Here is a 22,134-nt window from a genome sequence, read left to right on the forward strand (position 1 = left end):
GTACCCTATTTCCTTGTGACTCTCACGGGGCATTGGGCCTGGCACACACTAGACGGGTGAGTAGCTAAATGTATTCCAGCTTAAGAGTAACTCGGCCTAAAGTTTGAAGTTTGCAGCTTAAAGATGTATGTGGCAATAGCCACCCCCACCTCCCTCATTTCTGAAGCATTTTACAATGTAAAAAACTTTCACTTCCTTGTTACATTTAATATCCTCTGCAAACAGGAAAGAAGACACTTGTGAATGAGCCTGTTTGTAAGTCTATATGTACAGTAAGTCCAAGCTTTCCACAGTGTATCTCTGTCAGTGTACCATAAGACCATCTGAGGATGACTTTTTATACAGTGGTCAATGCTACCGTCTTCCGTTCCCAGATCGTGGTCCCCAGATCAGCCGCATCAGAATCACCTGGGAACCTGTTAGAAATGCAGTCTCAGGTTCCATCTTGGCTTATAATAAATTCGAAAAGCTAGTGCCTGGACCCTGAAATTTCTGTTTTTACATGTCCTGCGGGTGATTCCGATGCAACGCCGAAGTCTGAGAACCGCAGATCTGTTTCTAACTGATTCACGCTGCTTAAGTTCTTAGAATCAGCTATGGGGGAGTGGGGGGTGGGGAGCGTTTCCTCAGACTTCAGTTCCACAGCGACCATCCTCCAGAGAATGAAGGTAAACTGAACTGAGGGGTAACAAGTCCCAGGTGTCCTAAACGGAAAACACAGTAAACTAGCCCTGAATTGTGGGATTTGTAAAGCAGCCTATAAAGAGATTCGTAACTTCAAAGTAGTCATGAGGCATTCCCACAGGTAAGGCCACCACCACTCTGGGATTTCCGTGGGCAGTGACCTCAGGAGCCTGAAAATCTAAGGACCTGCTGTCACCCTCCTCTTGCGATGGGAGCCCATTCCACCGAGGCACCACAAACGCCGGACTCTCTTAACCAATCAGGTGCCCTTGGAAAGGAGACTACAAGTCCCAGCATGCCCCACGTCGCCGTCAGGCGACGACAAGCCGCGTGCCCCACTGTCCTTTGCGTACAGGTGGCCGGCTTTGGACCAGGCACACCGCGACCCCGGAAGTCCCGCGCAGGGGCCGGCGGGCCCTCGGCCCCGGCGGCTATGGCAGTGGCTACCGCGGCAGCGATACTGGCCGCACTAGGTGGGGTCCTGTGGCTAGCCGCCCGGCGGTTTGTGGGGTCCAACGTCCAGCGACTGCACCAAGGCGGGGACTCCGGCCTCATGCGCGGGAAAACCGTGCTGATCACGGGGGCGAACAGTGGCCTGGGCCGCGCCACCGCGGCCGAGCTGCTGCGCCTGGGGGCTCGAGTGATCATGGGCTGCCGGGACCGCGAGCGCGCCGAGGAGGCGGCGGGTCAGCTCCGCCGCGAGGTCTGCCCGGCTGGAGGCCCCGACTCGGAGCCCAACTCCGGCGGGGCCGGCGAGCTCGTCGTCAAGGAGCTGGACCTCGCCTCGCTGAGTTCCGTGCGCTCCTTCTGTCAAGAGATGCTCCAGGTGTGGGGCTCGGGGCACCTGCTGGAGATCCGCGACCGGCTATAGTGGGGGGGTTGGGGGGAGGGGGTCTCGGCGGGCGGGGCGGGGCCTGGAGGGCCGTGGGCAGAACGAGGAAAGGACCGCCCTCAGTCAGGGTGTGTGACCTTGGGAATGACCGAGGCCAGGAGTAGAAACGATCGAGTGATGGAGGCGGCTGGGGAATTGAAGGCTGGAAGAATTGGTAGGGCAGTCTTCTGTCTTCCAAAAATGTTGAGGGAAAACAAGTGGGCCCAAGAGGAAAATAAGCAAATTTCGGAACATTTCCTCTTGCCATGTGAGGACAGCTCAGGAGGAGACCCGCCAGTTCTCTGAATTGTTTTTTTCCTGTGCCCCAAGTGACTCTTCTGCACCAAGCCATCTCTCAAAGAGCCTGAGAGCAGATAGGGGAAGTTGCTCGCCAGGGACCTTGGAGCAAGTCTTTTTTTTTTCCTTTTTTTCTTTTAATTTTTACCCCGCTGGAGTAGGAAGTTGCTCTCTGCCACCAGTGAATTCTTGAGTAGTATCCTTCGTCGGGACTCTGGCCTAATTTCCAAATAGACTGGAACTTGGAACGCCAGTGGTCATGTGCTCTAAATAGGGACAGAAATAAAAATATCATACCTAGTATTTATTGAAAATTCCCGTGTGCCAGGAGCTGTTCCAAGCATTTCAGATATATATATATACTTCTAATTTTTAATGAAATTAAAGGGACTTTGGCTGCTATTGTCATCCAGTTCTCACTGTAACCCTGTGAAGTAGGCATTACTATCCCCATTTTGCATCGTAAGGCTACTAAGGCACAGGTAGGCTAAGCAATTGGCCCAGGATCTCTCTAAAGCCCTTGCTTTTAACCCCTGTACTTCTGCTGTGTGCCAGTGAGGTAGAGGATTTCTTTGTTTAGATAGTAAATATTACACCGAGATGGATGTCCTCTGCTTAATTTGTGGTAGAAGGGTTTCCTGCAGAGGTGACTTGCCAGAGGTCTTCAGAAGAGTGATGTCTAAAATTAGCTGGCATAAAAAAAGAACCCATATGAAAAGAAGTCTCCTGGGTCTAGAACAGAAGCTCCATACTTTCTAATGTTTTCATGATGCCCTTGGGTCAAAACAAATACCTAGTTTATTCATTAAGTAACTAGGTCCAAACAACCTATTTATTTCTGTAACAGTAGCTGTTTGGAAAAAAAAAAATACACATAGCTGAAAGAAAAGATTTTTATTTCCTTTTTTTATAACCATAAGTATACTATTGGGAAATATGCATCTGTTGTTCACTGTACAAGCTTGTCAGAATCAGATTGGATTTTGCCACCCTCATTTCTGTTCTCTGCTGATTTTTAACATCGTACTTGTATTTATTACAACTGCTAAACACTCACCTTTGCAAAGAGAGGACATCATCAAAAGGAATATAGAATATATTATATTGAATATATTCAATATAAAATGTTGAAACTGTGCGCTGCTTGGAGACTGTAATTTTTGAGATGTTGAGCAACATATTGTTTGCCTTGAAATTTTAAAACACTCCAGATCATCCTAGAGTTCCTTGTGACTCTTAGGGTTCTTTGATGCACAGTTGAGGAGCTGTTACAGATCTAAAGAGGTTTGTTTCGTTTTGTTTTTAGGACTAGCATTTCATTATCAGGTAAAACAGGTTTAGAAAATAAGAAGTAATAGTTTATAAGAGATGTTGGAAGGATCAAAAGTGGACCTTCCTATTCGTTAAAGATGTAGATGGGGCAGCAGTGTATACTTATTCCTTGACACTATGTTTTCTTATTACTTTGAAAAGTAAAGGCACTTGACAGAACCGATTAAAAGTTAAGGAGATAAACAGATAACAACATTGTCCTTCCTGCTAAGTATGTATTTAGTTCCTTCCTAGCTCTGAAGTTCAGTAGTTCAGTGACTGTAATCAGAATTCAAAAAAAGGAAGTGTAAATTTCCCACAAGTTGGTATTCTTGGTATTTATCTCATTTATCTTCTAGAACTTAAAAAACAGTAAATGATAAAGTCTTAAAATATACAAGCCCAGCAAAGAATGATGGCTCAGAAATGATTAATACAGGAAACTCTTCCAAAGGATTACTGAAAAGAACACTCCTTTCTTTCCCCCACGGGTGAACTTTTGCCTTCTTTTTGAAGTCGACTATTGGAAAAGCAAAAGGTGCTGAGACAGACAGAATGAGAAATAGTTAATCCTCTGACAGGTAGGCTCTGATAACAGTTGTGAAATTTAACACATTTTTCTTTTCACTTATGTTTGGCAAAAGGACCAGTAATATTTGAAATTTGACCTCAGATTTATATAATTGTGGGTCATCACTGTGTCTTTACACCTGGAACATGTTGTACATTTCTTTTTTTTCTTTTTTCCTTTGCCTATCAAAAGAGACAGAGGAACCAGGAAAGGATGAGGGAAAGCCACCTTACATTAAGTAAGGAATGAAAAGACTTTCCTTTTAGGACAGTCTAAATTTTAGGACTTTAATTTAGAGGATGCAGAAGGATATGATCAAACTGCAGAACTCTTAACTGTATAGATCACCTAAGTTGGGGGACCTTTGAAGTGAAAGGTTTTCATATAGGAAAAAAAGAACTGTGAATTCTAAAATCGTAATAGAGGTGAAAGGTGCTTGTTGGGCCTACCTCCTATTAGTCTCCTTTGCTGTTATTGTGAGACTTCGTATATCTGATTCATGGCGGTGTTTCTGATATTTGTATACTTGTATAACTGTAATTTTTGTCTTAATGTTTCTTTGATTTATTCATGATGTTATCTCCAGTCTTAATTTGTATCCCTGATGCTCTCTATTGCTTGGCCCGGTTGTAAGGAAACGACTTGAAGTTGCTCCATCTGCATGGTGCCTTTTACCTTTAGAAAACTACGGAGTGCAGCAATCCTGACTCACCCCTGGTGTTGATACGAGGAGCCCTGGGAGTGAACGGTGCTGACCTGTCTTCTGTACTTCCACTCTCAAGCTCACATTGGTTGTCTCGCTTTGGTTTAAAAATCTCAATTAGAAAAGCAGTCTTGCTTACCAGTTAAGAATAGGCTCATCAGTGTCAATCTCATCTTCAGATTTTTGTTTGCCACTGAGGAACCCTGTGATACTGGACAGATCACCTAACTTCAGTGCTTCAGTTTGCTTATAGAGTTGTTAAGAGTAGATGGCGATAACATGAAAAGCACAGGTCAGGCGCCTCGTAAGCATTCAAGTTGTCATCATCTTCTTTTTTTCTCTGAGTCGTTGAAAACTCATAGAGGCATTTTTTAGAATTTTAGTAGTTTGTGGGAATTTTTTTTTTAATTTCATTTTAGGCACATTTAAGGCCTGTGTTCCTAATTCTCCCATTCTCTTTTTACCATTTGAAGGAAGAGCCTAGACTGGATGTTTTGATCAATAACGCCGGGGTCTTCCAGTGCCCTTATATGAAGACTGAAGATGGATTTGAGATGCAGTTCGGCGTGAACCATCTGGGACACTTCCTACTCACCAACCTTCTCCTTGGACTCCTCAAAAGTTCAGCTCCCAGCCGAATTGTGGTTGTTTCCTCTAAACTTTACAAATACGGAGACATCAACTTTGAAGACTTGAATAGTGAACAGAGCTATAATAAAAGCTTCTGTTACAGTCGGAGCAAACTGGCTAACATTCTTTTTACCAGAGAACTAGCCCGCCGCTTAGAAGGCACCAACGTGACTGTGAATGTGTTACACCCTGGCATAGCGCGGACTAACCTCGGGAGGCACATACACATCCCACTATTGGTCAGACCGCTTTTCAATTTAGTGTCATGGGCTTTCTTCAAAACTCCAGAAGAGGGGGCCCAGACTTCAATTTATTTAGCCTCTTCACCTGAGGTAGAAGGTGTTTCAGGGAGGTACTTTGGGGACTGCAAAGAGGAAGAACTGTTGCCCAAAGCTATGGATGAATCTGTTGCAAGAAAACTTTGGGATATCAGTGAAGTAATGGTTGGCATATTAAAATAGGGACAAGGGAAAAAAAAAATAGGGACAAGGAATGGACGAGAGCTATTTGTAAAACTGGATGTCAGCTCTGTCTTTAATCAGCAATGGTGTGTCTTGGATCCTTGCTACTTGAAAATACAATTTTGGTTTACAATAGTACTGCTAAGAGGTTCATAGAGGTATTTTTAAGCTACTAAGAAGTTATTATTTAGAGAGCATAAAATTTCCCAAAAGATGTTTTAAATATATATAGTAAGCATATCAATAAGTATGAGTGATATGTTTATGCATGGATTACAAATATTAAAGAATTTAATGACTTGAAATAGATACCTTGAGAAGTTTTTCACATAGCTGTGAGTTTTATGGCTTATTTAGTGTTAAATATTTTAATGATGATACTGGCTTTTGTGGGGAAATAATATGCCTGGTGTGAATGCACAATTCTTACTTGGAATAAATTTATTGATACAGATTCTTAATTGTGTGTTTCTTTAGAAGCTTCACTGAAGATAGTCCTTTATCATATTAGCCTCTACCAATGGTATGCCTAGTGTATGTTCTCCCCATAGCATTTTGTGCATTGCTTTAAGAAGTACTATTTCTAAAATATTAAAATTTGAAGTATTTCTAAAATGTGAAGTGTTACTCAAATATAGACGCTGCATGGGTAAACCAGATTATAGCAATACTTTGAGAGTGGAGTTCTCAAAGGCTTTTCCTGAAAGAAATTTGTGGAATTCAGTAGCTTATAAGCAATTTCCAGTTAAACTTTTTAATATACTTTTGAGGCTCTCCCTGAACTGGCCACAGGCTTGCCTTGTACTCTTCACTCAGGGCTGTCCAGTAGAATTTTCTGCAGTGATGGAAATAATTCTGTCTACACTGTCCAGTATGACAGACTCTAGACACATGAGCTTACTGAGTACTTGAAATTTAACTAGCAATTTAGTACACTAATTATTTGTTCACAACTCCAATTAGGCAGTTGGGATAGGAATTATCCAAGGAAATATATTCTTACTAGATTTATTTCCTCAAGAACTAAGTATTGTACCTGATACACAGTGCATATTGAATAATGAATTATGTATAAGCATTAAAATTAAGTAGGAATATTATAGGCATCAAAAATAATTTTAACTATTTGTTTAACCATCTCATAATATTGGAAAAGTGAATTATGACAGTGAAGAATAGACTGCACTACACAGAATTTAATGACCGTTTTGACCAGGAGCAGTCCTGTCTGTAATATCTGGTTACCAGTATCAATTCTTTTTTAAGAAAGGCAGCATCTTAGCAGATGGTATAGAAGGTCTGTTTCCTCTTAGGGCGCTGGGTTGTGAATATGAGAAGCACTGAGTGTTTATATCATCACAGGTGTGTCTTTGCAGGTATAGTCATTACAGCTGCATCATGTTCTTTGAAATGTATTTTTTAAAGATAATCCTACAAAAATATCTGCTGAATTTAGAAATACGGGCAGGAAATACATCAGAATGCAACCTGGAAAAATGGAAGTTAATAAATCTGTCCTACACCTTGACTTCATTAAAAAGGAGCCTTTTTTTTTTTTTTTTTTTTTCATTTAATACCATCTTTTCTGGCTGTATTTTGATACCTGATGCTTTTCAGGGGATTTGGGCCTTTTGTAAGAGTTGAGCCTTTCAGAGTTCTTGTTTGTGGCACCATAATAAAATTGGATATATTAACATCATGGAAAACTAGAAACTTGTCTGGAAACACCAACTCTTCAGGTCAAATGAGCTGCCATTTGGAAGATGTCCTTCCCATGGTGCTCAGTGGACTCAAGGACTAATCACTATAGTAGAACTAGTTAGATTTTGAAGATAAATAATCTTATAAATAAATAAATAAAACCTTTTGCTTTCCTTTCCCCTTTCTGCTGACTTACTTCAATTTCACTGGACAAGGAAATAAGAAAAAGGCAGTTTTGTTACTGTGATACTCTGACCCTTAGCAAACTATTGTTGAGATAAGCATGTAACATGCCATACAATGGAATAATTGATTTGGAAATCCATTGGTTATTGACTTAATCTTTTGAAATGTTGATGTCTATTTCAGGTTATTCTGAAAAGGTGAAACTTCTGGGTCTTCTGCCTCAACTTTGCTCCAAGTAACTATTTTATACAGTGGGATTCTAAGTATTTAATTAGGACAGTGACCCCACTATTTAAATATACCACCACATTGGGTTTAATGAACAACTCTGTGACCTTTCCAAGTTACTTAACCTCTCTGAGCTTCTGTTTTCTTGGCTCTGTCATTGAGATATGAATGCCTATTTTGGAGGATTGTTCAGTGAAGAAACCAACAGAGTAAAGAGTTTAACAAAATGCCTGCCACATGTTCATTTCCTCTTCCCAACATACCTTATCACTGTACTGTTAATCAGTTCAGTTCAGTTGCTCAGTTGGGTCTGACTCTTTGCAACCCCATGGACTGCAGCACACCAGGCTTCCCTGTCCATCACCAACTCCTGGAACTTGTTCAAACTCATGTCCACCAAGTCAGTGATGCCATCGAACCATCTCATCCTCTGTCGTCCCCATACTGTTAACAGTAATTAGTTGAGTACACATAATGGGAAAACTCTAAATCAAGAGTCAGCAAACTTTTTTAAAAAAAGCCTAGGTTGGGTACTTCCCTGGTGGTCCAATGAATAAGATTCCGCACTCCCAATGCAGGGGTCCCGGGTTTGATCCTTGGTTGGGGAATTAAGAGCCCACATACTGCAACTCAGCCCACACACAGCAACTAGAGAAGACCAAGCTGCAACAAAGACTAAGTACAGTCAACATAAATAATTTTAAAACATAATTTAAAACAATTTCTTAAATTAAAAAGGCTAGATTGTAAATACTTATGGTTATTAAGCCACAGATATATATTCTTTTTCTGCTACATATTCTTTTTTTGACAATCCTTAAAAAATATAAAAACATTCTTGGATCACACAGGCCACACTATTGTACTTAGGCAGCATCCGAATATATTCTATTTGTTTTTAAGACATGGTATAAGGCAGCAGCTCTCAAGTACACTGTTACTCCTATTTCCTAGTAAGGCTCATGTTGTTTCTCTTAATCATTCTCATCCCATTTGACTGTTTGCTTGCAGACCCAGGAAGTGGAGAGAGTGTATTTTTCAAATCTCTCTGCAGCTCCAGATTCTGGTGTGAAGAATAGCAGTTATCTGCCTTCAGCTCCCTCTCTGACAAACCTGCTGGGCCTGGCCTGAGATCTAAGAGAACCTGTATTTAAATATTTAATTGATTCCAAATGTGCTAAGGAACACTGCAGTGAAGACATGTTCCTAATCATTCTTTAGGAGCTTGGCCTCACAGAAGGAGCTTCACATGTTTCCCAAACCTTCTCTGGACAGCAGGGAGTTAAGTTAGTTACAGGTTAACATGGAGGAATAGAGAATATTCCTAAAGGAAAGTTAGAGGGAGCCCTCAGTGTTATACAAAGAAAGAGTTTTTGCTATGCTAGATTTTTAATCAAAGTACAGTAGAAGCACTCCTAGCCAGCCATCATCTCTAACAGATAGTCTAACAGACTGACCAGTTCTCTGTTCTTTTCATAAAACATGGTGACTGATGCCCACAGCATGGGGATGCACTAGGCTGGCAGGCTCCCTCTAGCATATCACTGGCACTTCTGCCCTCACCTGTTCTGTGATACATTTAGGAAGGGTACGTTTTGTACCATTCATTTACTTGTTTAATAAATGTTTATTGAATACCTAGATTGTGTCAGGCATTATTCTAAGGCTCGGGGACCTAGAAGGCAGTGAAGGAAACCAAACCAAACCTCATGTGTGTGTTAACTATGCCTCTTATTAATCACACTAGAAGTTATTAATCATAATGCAAACTGACAAAATATAAATACAAAGAGAAAATGAAATTTTATGAAAAGAAAGCTGAGTGCTTTGTAAAAGCTAAATGAAGGTGAATCAATAGAAACTTACTGTCGGATAAAGTCTCAAAACAACTGTCAAATACTTAAAAATAAATATTACAAAAATCTAAAAGTTGTCCAGATTCAGTCTTTGCAAGTGGCTTTAAACATTCACTCCACTCTAGAGACACAAAAGCTGGAAATCATAGACTACCCTATTTATGTGAATATTAGAAGATGGAATTCCAAGTGAGTTCATACTCAGAAAAACAGTAAAGGCAAACCCTTAGCTTTATATCAGAAGTTGGGAAATGAATGAACATGTTAAATGCTTTTACTTCAAATAATAATGTTGCAGTGCATAATATTCATTTTTACAATTTCCTTCTTTAATCAACTTTTCTTGTGACCCACCAAGTTCAAATAAGAAGGCTTCTGTTGTATAAAATAGAGCTATCAATGACATATAAGAAAAATTTCAGTTTGAAGGAACTGGTTATGAATGTATCTGTATCACATTTTCCCAAATCCTTCTAGTCTAAATTTGGGAATATCTTTTATTTTTTAATGTCCCAATATATTTATTTGATATATTTGGTCCTAAATGGTTTTTGTAGCCTCAGTCCTGGGTGTTCACTGGTGGGACTGATGTTGAAGCTGAAACTCCAATACTTTGGCCACCTGATGCGAAGAGCTGATTCATTTGAAAAGACCCTGATGCTGGGAAAGATTGAGGGCAGGAGGAGAAGGGGACGACAGAGGATGAGATAGTTGGATGGCATCACCGACTCAATGGACGTGGGTTTGGGTGGACTCCGGGAGTTGGTGATGGACAGGGAGGCCTGGCGCGCTGCGGTTCGTGGGATCGCAAAGAGTCGGACACGACTGAGCGACTGAACTGAACTGAAGACTTACTTTCAGCATCAACTGTTTGCTTCTCTCTCTCATTTAAAGCTCCTACAGATTGCATTAAACCAATAAATTCTTGAACACTTTTAATAGAATTATTTTTCTGTATGTCATTGTATCTTCAGAAGTTGCCATGTCACACATGATGTATCACAGCTTGATCTGTCTTAAGTTGCAGGTCTTAAAATCTGTTTTCAGGCTTCCTTTGTAAATGCTAACTTGAAAAAATACTTCTACTTTTGTTTTTCTTCCCGTTTTTGTGTTTTGTATAGCCCATAGATTGAACAGTTATCCAGTTATTAGCAGAAAGACTAAATCCTAATGGCATCTTTTTTGCTACTAAGGGAGCAGTAATGAGTGAGTAAATAGAAGTTTCAGTTGTAAATATATTCAAAACACTTTTATCTGTGCAGCCCTCCACACAGTGTTGGCATTTTAGGTATATCTAGGAGTTGTACACATGCTTTGAGGAAATGCTGAACAGGGATATATGTGCGTATATATACACACACAATCATTATTAGTTCAGTGAAAAAAGCCAAGTGAGTTTCTGCCACCAGCCCATGAAAGCACAGGAAATGGCTTCGTGTAGTAGGTGTTCGAGTCTAAGCATTCTGTTGACAGAAGCAGGTTCTACCCAGGGATTTTGTGTTAATGTAATCAAACACTTCAGAGCTGCAGCCTAGCAAGCTCAAGTCCACCCACCTCAGAGTTTATCTTTAGCTCATCTGGAAGAGTTTATTTTAAACAGGGAACATTGTTTGCTGCTGTTGAAATGAAAGTGAGAGAGTTACAAGCTTTCTTCCACTGCCATCTGGCAGATTTACTGATGGATCGGGTTCTTTAATCCATGTAGCCCCGTGTGTGGGAGCTATTGTCTCCGTGCTGATCACTGCAGCTGGCTTGGCTGAACTTTCAAAAGCTCACACAAAGCTATCACGAGCCATCCTATAGATAAATGAAGCTGAGGGTGTTGCAAAAGTCACTGTGTATTTTTCATTTTTCTCTGAACACACGTTTTTTGCTCTATAATTCCCTGTGAACTGGAAAAGAAGATAACTATATTTTGAAAAAATAATGGAAGCTATAAAAAAAAGGCGACTATACTTAAATTAGAAAATTATGGCAAAGTAGAAAGGAAAGGAGCAGCAGAGTTGGGGATCTGCATCTCATTATATTGAAGGGAAAGATTGAAGACAGAAGGAGAAGAGGGCAACAGAGGATGAGATGGTTGGATGGCATCACTGATTCAACGGACATGAACTTGGGCAAACTCAGGGAGATGGTGAGGGACACGGAAGCCTGGCATGCTGCAGTCCATGGGGTCACAAAGAGTTGGACATGACTTGGCAACTAACAACATCTCATTAAAGTAAATGTTGCAAAAAATCAAATGAGAGTATTCTTTCCAATGAGAATTTACCTATTTTTCCACTTTATGTGTGTTATGGGGACATTCGATGATACACACATTACATAGTTAATCATTAGTTGTAGCCTCCATTGTAATGAAACTATATAGGATCTCACATAGGACATCGCATTAAGTATAACTTGCAACTAACTCCAGTGGACAATTTCAATCATACCCACAAATGCATACACATGCATCAAGCAATCGCCTGTGAGCAGTAGGTTATGTGCAAGATAGGCTACCTGCAATATAACACATTAAATTTATAGAAACATATGACGAATAGAACCAAAAATATTCTGGATGTGGCCAATTGCAATTCAGTTTTCTTTGCCACCTACATCTGAAGCATGCTTTTTAGCTTGCATAGATTGGAGAGTTGTAACACAGTAAACAAAAAAAAACATACATTGTCTATGTTCTGGATGAAAATCTGTTTCCAGCAAGAAGATACCCTTAGAGTGACATTTTGAAGAGAGAATTAAAAAGAAAGACTTCTTCCTGGTGTTTTTGGCTATTTTCTGCCGGGAAGAAAGGCTGTGGGTACAGAGTAATTTCTTTTTGTCTAGTTTGGTAGGGGGTTTTGGTTGTTTTTCTAAATTTTATTTTATTTTATTTTATTGATAGCAAGAGGCAATTGGGATAGACCTCATAAGTCTGTCCATTCACTTCTTAATGGTTATTGAGATGGAGCTGCAGTCGTGGTGGGCTCCTGATCCCAGATTCTTGATCCCAACTATTAGCTGTGGTGCTGCCAGTTGTGACTCAGTGTTTCCATGGGCACCCTCCAGATTCCCACTTGCACGTCAGTTCTGTTGTGTTTCTGGAGTCATTCCTGGGACTATAACCTATCCCACTTTTCCAGCCCTTCCCATTATTCTCTAGGCACCTAGTTTACTGTAATCTATCTCTTCCTCCTTAAAATATTTGGGATAGAAATTTTGTTTTCTACAGAGAAAACAGGCCACTGGAATTACTGACTAGAGAGAAGAAACATAAATTTCTAAATAAAAATCACCTTGCAAACAAGCAAGTGAAAACATGAAGAAATTGAATATTACAGCTTGAAAAAGAGGGGGCTGATGATGAGAGGCAGCCAAGATGGCAGATCTTTGGGAATATCAGTATACAATGTTTGGGTCTTAGCTTATCAGCTGCAGATATTTGAATTTGTCCAAATGTCCACTGATAATAAAAAAAAAACACAAAAGGAGAGGGAAATCTCTTTCCTTATGGGAGCATTTTGTACCCAAGTAAAGAAATTCACTTGGGGAATGAAATCAGAATCTTGATTTCTTATTATAGAATCAGAGGAGAGGAAGTTAATTCTGAGGTGGCATGTTTGATGACATTAGCAATGATACCTGCATAAGTAGCGGGGGTTGATGCTCTGGATGGATCTGGATCTTAAGGTGGACCTTGTAATCCTGCATTCTGTTGTGGCTGACTATGCTGCCTTCCGAGTGATTCTTTTTTTTTTTTTTCCTTTTCTTAAATATCTGTTTATCACCTAAATATTGTTAGTCTGGCTCAGGAGACATTTTGCTTCTAGTATACCTCACAGAGATGTAGAAAAGGGGCCAAGTGAATTAGCCATGCTCAAAGACACAGGGGTGTAGGAATATATTATTCATAGTTGGAAAGACTGGCAGTTAAGAAAATATCTGAGAATCATTTCTAATATGAGATTTCTGGTGAGTGAATTAATTTATCACAGCTGTTTTCCATTTAAGAAAAAATGTAATAAATATCAGGCTTCCTTCAGGCAATTTGATTAAGATTGTAGAAAGACTTGTACTGGATAATCCTACCTAAGTGTTTGGGGTAGCGTGAACAGATTAAAAAGACATTCATAACTGAAACCTGGGCTTCCCTAAGACTAAATATTTCTATTTATCTGCTGCAAATAAAATCAGAGAAGTAAAGATGAGAGGAGATTTGAAGTCTAGATGTGAGTTTTCAAGAACCAGAAAGTAGGGACGTGTTTGAACATTCTTACTTCCTGCTAACATCTGGTACAGAGCTGTAATATATATATTATTCACAAGATATTAGGTTGATTATTTAATTTGTTAATTAATGACCTAAAACTAAGCGATCTACCACCCTGCTGATGGCCAGGGTAGATGGAGCTGACTTAACTGGCTTGGAAGATGGTGTCTTTGTTTTCCTTAGAGAGTGACTTCAACCTTCACAGGGAAAAGAAGGCCTTTCTGACTTGTGAAAGTAATGCTGGATTTTCCTACATAATCTTATGCAAAACTCATGACTAGTATGAAAACTCTAGTAAGTGCGTCACCTTTTTGACAACTGTAGTCAGTAGTAATTTGAAATTAATAGGAGGGAAGCTAGAATGTCAACAAAGAAGGATCATAGGCTAAAAAGAATTAATCTTGCCACAAATTCCCCTGGAAGCTTCTATAGCTCAAATTATTGACTACCGCTGTCCAGTTTTTTTCTGCAGAGTCCTGTGTATTCTAATAAGCAGCCTGCCTTCAGTTGATTAGATATGATCTTCCAAAGCCAGCACAACTAATTTTGCCATAACCAGTATGTATTTACTTTGCCCCATAATTAATTTTCAAATAAGTGCATCTGTATTAAAAAAGAAAGAAAAAAAAAAATGAGCTTCCCTGATGGCTCAGCAGTAAAGAATCTGCCTGTCAAGCAGGAGACATGGGTTTGATTCCTGAGTTGGGACGATCCCCTGGAGAAGGCAATGACAAGCTACTCCAGTATTCTTGCCTGGGAAATCGCAACGACAGAGGAGCCTTGTGGGCTACAGTCCATGGGACTGAAGAGTCAGATATGACTAAACAACAACAATAAAAAAAATTAAAGAGCTTATTTTCTTTTTAAAATAATGTCACATTTTTGCAAATCCCTAGATTTGCATCATCAATTCATAGGACAAATTAAGAGAAAGTCGTTTTCTAGAATAATAAAAACTGCTATTTATATGAGATATTTTACATATATTATCTCTGATCCTTGTAACAACACTGGAAAGTATTTCTATTCCTAAGCTTAGTGACTTGCCTGAAGCCTGATGGGTGCAAAATTTGAACCAAAATTTTTCAGATTTTAGAGCCTCCTTCCACTATTCCAGTGGACACTTCTTTTAGTGAACTAAAATAATGTACACATTTAAAGTTAAAATTTTTCTCTAAAATAAAAATGTAGATATTTAATTCTCATATTTATAACCATTATTATTTATAATTTTTCCCTTTAGTGCCTTCGTTTTCTAGAGTAGATAGTTTTTTAAATAAGATTTTTTCTGCCTGTTAGGTCAAGAATGTGTTGAAAAAATTTTCATTGACTACTATATTTAGTTTCCCTGTCAACACCAGTTAATTGAAAAGATTTCTGCATAATATCCTCGAGTGTAAATTATTTATTGAGATGGTTAAATAACCCAGTGCCCAATCCAGAGTGTTGGTTTTCTGCCAGAGGGAAATATATCATCTTTCATGGGTTTGGAGAAATTGCACAAACAATGAAGATGTCTGACTTAAATCATAATACAATGATCAAAAGAACCATATTACTGTACTTTATAGTAAATGCATCCATTTCTTTTGAAATACAACAGTTCTAACTCTCTAACATCTGTTGAGAATTCAGAGAGATTATGCATATCCTATTAGTAAAAAGCCACTAATCAAAGATTCCCAATACTTAGGATAGTTTTTCCATTATGTAACCCATTAATACAATAATATTATTTCCTGTAAAATTTTCTAAATAAAAATAACAAGTGATGGAGAAAAGATCTTTTGTGTGCTTCTCTTTCCAAATAAAAGCAAATATTGGCTAAGCTAGTTGGACCAATTCTTATTTAAGGACATCTAACAATTCTGACGAAAATAGGAAAAAAATAAATTTTCTTAAAAGCATCAAAATGCTGACATATTAGTGGAAATTCTTGATCAAAACTGTGCAGACTTAGGACTTCTCTGATGGTCCAGTGGTTGAGACTTCGCCTTCCAATGCAGAAGGTATAGGTTCAATCCCTGCTCAGGGAGTGAAGATTTCACCTGCCTCATGGTCAAAAAATCAAAACACAAATCAGAAGCAATATTGTAAAAAAATTCAATAAAGACTATCAGTGATCCACATCATCAAAACTGAAGGTAAGAATCCTATAAGTTAAGCAAGAAGGCAAAATTACTTTGACACAAAGAGCATTTGTCTCCCTGGAAGAAATAATGAGTGTGAAGGTTTTTTGACTACCTAGAAACCAAGAACCTGAAGGTGGATAGACATGAAAGTCCGAACAAAATCTGGGATTGATGGTCACCCACACACATTCAAAATAATCTGAGATTATGATCTACTACACACTCAAAGTAAGGGTGAGTGAGGGTTTACCCCATATTATACTTCCAACTGTCGGATGGAACACGGGAGTTGTCTTAACACTGAGAAGAAGGAACATATAAAACAAGAGAAAACCTACCCTTCAAGGCTTTCAACGAATGCCTGGCTCCCATGAATGAGTTTAAACTGATTTCACCAGGACAATACAAAAAAAAAAGCTCAAATAATTGGTTTGGTCTAAGGTTGTTATGCATGCATCCTAAGTTAAGGACTAGTAAATACAACACACACACACACACAAAATGCCTTAGATGACCAGCAAGATAAAAGAACTTCAAATCCACTTTAGAGGAAAGTACCTTCCTGAAAGGGCTTAGACAACCTCCATAAATAATTTTTATAAGGGCAATGATTAGCACTAAGCTTGCAAGTGCAGATACCATGAACTAGAGTCAGCAGCTCCAATCCCAAGATATAAGATGTGGGAATTATCAGACTTAGATGATAAACACCACTATACTTACTGCCTATTAAAGAAATAAAGATAGGTTTGAAAATTTCAGCAGGAAACACAAAAATATAGAAGCAATATATCCTAGTATGATATGGAACTTTGACTTCTAGAGATGAAAGTTACTATGTGAAAAGTGAAAGTGTTAGTCCATCAGTTGTGTCCAACTCTGTGACTCCATGGGTTGTAACCCACCAGGTTCCTCTATCCATGGAATTTTTCAGGCAAGAATACTGGAGTGGGTAGTTATTCCCTTCTCCAGAGGATCTTCCAGACTCATGGATCAAACCCCAGTCTCCCGAACTGCAGGCAGATTCTTTACCACCTTAGCCACCAGGGATGTTATAACTGAAATTAAAAGCTCAGAGTGTAAATCTGGCTGCAGGTTGAACCTGACAGAATAGAGAGATAACGTCAGTAACTAAACGTAATTGGGAAACTGATATGCTTAGAAATCAAGAAATATACTTCTAGGTTAATGATGGATCAAATAAGAAATCAAAATAGAAATTTTAAAATATTGTTAGAAAGTGATAATAAAATAATAGCCTTGAGTGAACATGTTAGAAATAGAGAATAATTGGAAATCAATCAGCTACACATTCACATCCAGAAGTTAAAAAGAGTACGGGAAACATTAATTCAAAGAAAGTACAAAAATTAAACAAATAAGGAATTTATAACAGTAAATTTTAATGAAATAGAAAGCAAACATATAATAGAAAGGATCAATGATATCAATTATTTGAGAAGATTTATAAAACTGGCCTGCTTGTAAAGAAGACACAAATAAACAAATAAACAGTATCATTCACTTGGTTTAAGCTCATTACCTCTGTGTTCAGTTATAAAGTAAAAAAGAAAAGGAAAAGAAAGAAACTATTTTAAACAAACAACATACTAAAAATATTATTCCTAAGGTTACACCAAACCAGTAAGGTCCAATTAAGGATTATGTGGTAGTTGATAATTAGCTGAGACCAGCCTTTTCTTATTATACATCTATAAATTTATAATGCTTGTTCAATTTAAATATATCTCACTTTCACATACATCTAAGAAGCATATTATATATGAACACAGGACAACAGGCAGGCAGGCGGGCAGGGGAACAGTCTCAGGCTTCTATGATTTGTCATCCTTCAACGCCCCTAAGCATTTAGGCCTTTCTCTCAGCAGATTGCCACGAATCTCTGTGAACCTGATCTACTAAATTAGGGGTCCCAACCTCTGGGCCTCAGACCAGTACCTCCTGTCAGATCAGCGGCAGCATTAGATTAGAAATAAAGTGCACAATAAATGTAATGCACTTGAAACCTCCTGAAACCACACCCCTGCCCCGGGTTCGTGGAAAAACTGTCTTCCATGAAACCGGTCCCTGGTGCCCAAAAGGTTGGGGACCACTGCACTAAATCTTGAAGTCAGTTCTACCTCCTTCCCAGTTATTTTTATCTTTTTAAAACTCTCATAGACCCAGTTGAATGATTATCTACTGGTAAAACTTCACAAACTATAAATTAAACTAGAAAGGTGGGTGGCCTCTCGTCAATTCCACCTTTCTGCCCTTGAATCCCAGTTACCAGGGGGCCGGGGGCGGGGGGCTGAATTTTGGAGGCATACATTTCCAGCCTCTTCTGAATAATGGGAAACCTTTTTCAACAGATCACCATCATCTTAAAGGGTTTCCAGAACTGCATGATACCCCCGGAATTAAATAAATTACACGTGCGGTTATAAGAAAGTTAAGTACTTCTGTATCCACATCATTAGTCATCGAAATTCTTGTCGGGAGTAACAGCCCAGCCTCACAGGTCAGCCACTTCACGTTTCCTTAGCACTTCCACTGTTTTTTAAACACCCGCTTCTTGATTTATGACTGTACCGTGGCCTCAGCCTGGACCTAATAAGGCAGCACGTACCACCCCCCGATCCGAGTGACACACACATTCCCTTGCACCAATTTAAGTCATCCCATATGTGGGCTCTCGCCTTTTCTTCTGCTGTCTGGAAGTTCATGAAAGCAGGTGACCGGTGTTGCAAGCCAAGGACCATCACTTCAGCATGAAGACTTTCAGCAAATGATTCTTACTTCTCCACTAATTTCAGCCACTCAATATTCTTGAAGCTTTTTTGGCTGCTTCTAATTTTCCTCAAATTGGGCCACTTACATCTACTGGGAATTCTCCCCCTTGTTTTTACCCTGCGGGCAAAAAATTGCTTTACACTCCATTCCTAAAGTCACTACCCATATGATGAGCCCCAGATCACACTCTACAGGAATCCTTTCCACCCCCACCTGCATTCAAGACTTTCAGACGCTACCATGAGTCGTGTCTGGATCTAGGTCAGATCCATATTGTGCCTTATACCTGGGACATATTTGGCATCCACAGAAACTCTACTAACTTTTTTTGTGTATCTATTATATTCTAGTTGGGATTCCTCGGTGGCTCAGATGGTTAAGAATCTGCCTACAATGCAGGACACCAGGGTTCGATCCCTGGGTCAGGAAGATTCTCTGGAGAAGGGAATGGCAACCCACTCCAGGATTCCTGCCTGGAGAATTTCTTGAACAGAGGAGACTTGTGGGCTACAGTCCATGGGTTCACAAAGAGTTGGATATGACACAGCGACTTTCACTTTCTTGTATTCTGGTTATCGTATTAGGAGTTGGGGATACCCTGATTAATAAGACCATCAAGTTACTCCCAGTCTAGCAGATGAAGATAATACATGCATACAAATAGCCATAATACTGCATGATGAGTCTATGATGAAGCGCTCAAAGGACAACTCGTGGTGATGTGTGGGAAGGCTTCAACCGAGCATGGTGGCTTGAGTTGGCCTTGAGTTCCTTGGAGAAGAAGGGAGAGAAGAGTGCTATAGGTTCTGCAATGGGAAGAGCCAGGTTAAGGCTCAGGGGTGTGAGATGGATGACATGCCAGCCAAGAAGGGTGTGAAGGGCAGGGTAGCAGTGACCTACTCTTTTAGTGAGATTTCTTTGGAGGTTTTAGCAGATGAATGGCAAGATTAGCCCTGAATTCCAGATAGATTGCAATCATAAGGCCAGGGTTTCAGTGAATACTTTAACATTAAAGTGGGGACAGTGGTGGTCAAACAAGCCATTTGGGAAGTTGGTTTTCCAGTCCAAGCAAGAGCTCATTGAGGGACAGCTACTTTGGAAGAATTGACAGCTCTGGGAGATTTATTGAATGTGGGAAGGGAGCAAAAGGAAAACCTTAAGAAATTAAAATAATTAATAATGTATAAATAATCTAATTATTTTAATACCTACTTTCATACAGGCATCCCCTTGGCACACCATCTTCCCTGAAATATGGCTGAAGGAACTCCAGTAACCTCTGGCAGACTTAGGTCAGCTCAGCAAGTTCTCCTGGACCCAGCAGAGGAGGAAAAAAGACATGGCCATTGTGGACAAGTGAAACGTTTGGCTTGACCTGGGGCAGGACAATGTCTTTCATTCCCTCACTCATTCTATCTTTCCTTCATGATCAGTTCAGTCTAGGAGAGTTAGAGGAGGAAAAGCATCCTCAAATGAGATTTTAAAGGATGAGCAGGAGTTTGACAAACAAAAATCGAAGGACGACATCTCAGACAAAGAATTGCTTCTTTCTGGCTCTTCCATCCATCTGTCCAAACCAGTCCACCTGTCCATTACTGAAATCTTGTTTGTCTCAGCTGATTCTCAGCCAATCCTGATGAACAAAAGAGCCATGAGGCCCACTCCTTCTTGAGGCTGCTCACCCAGACATCCCTGGCCCCTCCTAGCTACCCCTCAGACACAACACACTGATCTAATCTTATGGATTGACACTGCTTAGAGCACATACTCATCTGTGCACTCCCGTAGCCAGAGAAGTGGTATTTCTCTATTGGCCAGGCCAGCTTGGGGACAGTACCACCCCTCTGGTCAGTGTCACCAGAACCACATGAACCAGCTTCCACACAGGAAGGGTGAGCTGTACTATTAGATATATTGCATTGGCCAAAAAGATAGGTCAGGTTTTTCCATATCATTTTATAGAGGTCCCCAACCTCTGGGCTGCAGACAAGTGCCTCTTGTCAGATCAGCCACAGCGTTAGATTAGAAAGAAAGTGCCCCCAAAATGTCACGTGCTTGAATCATCCTGAAACCATGCCCCCTGATCCCAGTCCCTGGAAAAATTGTCTTCCATGAAGTCAGTTCCTGGTGCCATAAAGATCAGGGACCACTGATAAACAGAAAACCTGAACTAAATTTTTGGCCAATGCAATAGAAGAAACAGCAGGGATTTGAAAGCAGCAGCTGCTCTTTGCAATAGTGGTATTATTCCTGTTCAGAGAAAGCCAACTCAGAGAGGTTAAGTGTCTTGCAAGCATCATCATTCATTCATCAATTCAATCATCATTTCCTGAACTCTTACTGTATGTTAAGCACTGTGCTAGGTCCTTGAAATCAAGTCCTGAAGAATACAAAGACTCCACTCTACTGAAGCTTGAATCCCACTGAGCAAAGACATCAGTGCAGTAACATTAAGAAATCAGTTGCATACTAAGATGGTGATAGGAGAAAAAACAGCATACGTGGAATCCCTTTCAAGTACCTCGTGCTGCACAGGGGTGGAGGGAAATACAAAGGCATGGTAATAATGTAAATGGCTGAGATGTTTCAGTGAATTTTAGGTCAGGCATTCTGCTAAAGTTGTGAAGGTCTTAACCTCCGAGGTTTGTATTTCTGTCCTCATTTTACAAATGAAGAAATGGGCACAGAGAGGTTGTGTGGCTTGTCCAAGATCACACACATGTGATCTGTCTATTTCCAAGCTCTGTAATATTCCACAACTTGGCTTCAATGGGCTGCAAGTTGATCTGGGGTTGGAGGAAGGGCCAGGAGAAGACAGAATACAGTTCCAGACCATACTGTGTGTTGGACACTGAAAATAATGAGGGAAGGTTTCCAGAGGAAGGCGAGTGCTTTGTGAGTGGTGTTTGTGTATAAAGCCTTCCTGGAGAAAGTCAGAACTGAGTTGGCTGGAGAGTTGAACTGTTATAAGATGTACACAGTGCTGTATTCAAAATGGATAACCAACAAGACCTACTGTATAGCACATGGAACTCTACTCAATGTTATGTGCCAGCCTGGATGGGAGGGGGTTTTGCAGGGGAATGGATACATGTGTATGTATGTCTGAGTTCCTTCACTGTTTAACTGAAACTATCTAAACATTGTTAATCGGTTATACCCAGATATAAAATAAAGAGTCTAAAGTTTGGGGAAAAAAAAAGATGTGAGCCTTGAGATTGTAACTGCAAGGCTGCTCCTTGGGTCTGAACTGTGGTTCAATGGGCTTGAGGGGGGTTTGTGTGAGACAAGACTCATTGTCAGCCTTAATATTGGATATTGCAGAAGTTGCCTAACCTTGGCAATAAGTAGGATTTACACTCCCAACATTTAAGGAGTTCTTAACAGGTATTATGCAGTGTTCACAGCACTTTACTTGTGTTAAATAATGTCATCCTCACAGGCACCACCCGGTA

At 39.9% G+C, this 22,134-nt stretch overlaps 1 protein-coding gene across 1 annotated transcript; it reads left to right on the forward strand.

The window, feature by feature from the left end:
• The first annotated feature begins 1,015 nt into the window (after positions 1-1,015).
• On the forward strand, positions 1,016-5,982 carry LOC122442042 (retinol dehydrogenase 14). Its single transcript, XM_043469315.1, has 2 exons — positions 1,016-1,510; positions 4,911-5,982. The coding sequence occupies exons 1-2, from the start codon at positions 1,118-1,120 to the stop codon at positions 5,526-5,528; spliced, it is 1,011 nt and encodes a 336-aa protein (XP_043325250.1). The 5' UTR covers positions 1,016-1,117; the 3' UTR covers positions 5,529-5,982.
• Positions 5,983-22,134: the final 16,152 nt, after the last annotated feature.

Source organism: Cervus canadensis, chromosome 5 (genome assembly GCF_019320065.1).
Source record: "Cervus canadensis isolate Bull #8, Minnesota chromosome 5, ASM1932006v1, whole genome shotgun sequence".
In the NCBI taxonomy this organism is placed as follows: Eukaryota; Metazoa; Chordata; class Mammalia; order Artiodactyla; family Cervidae; genus Cervus; species Cervus canadensis.

Excerpts from the sequence above, each read along its gene's own strand:
- LOC122442042 (XM_043469315.1), top strand. The coding sequence starts at position 1,118 with ATGGCAGTGGCTACCGCGGCAGCGATACTGGCCGCACTAGGTGGGGTC. Across the intron at positions 1,511-4,910 it reads TCTGTCAAGAGATGCTCCAG|GAAGAGCCTAGACTGGATGT; the intron begins GTGTGGGGCTCG and ends TACCATTTGAAG.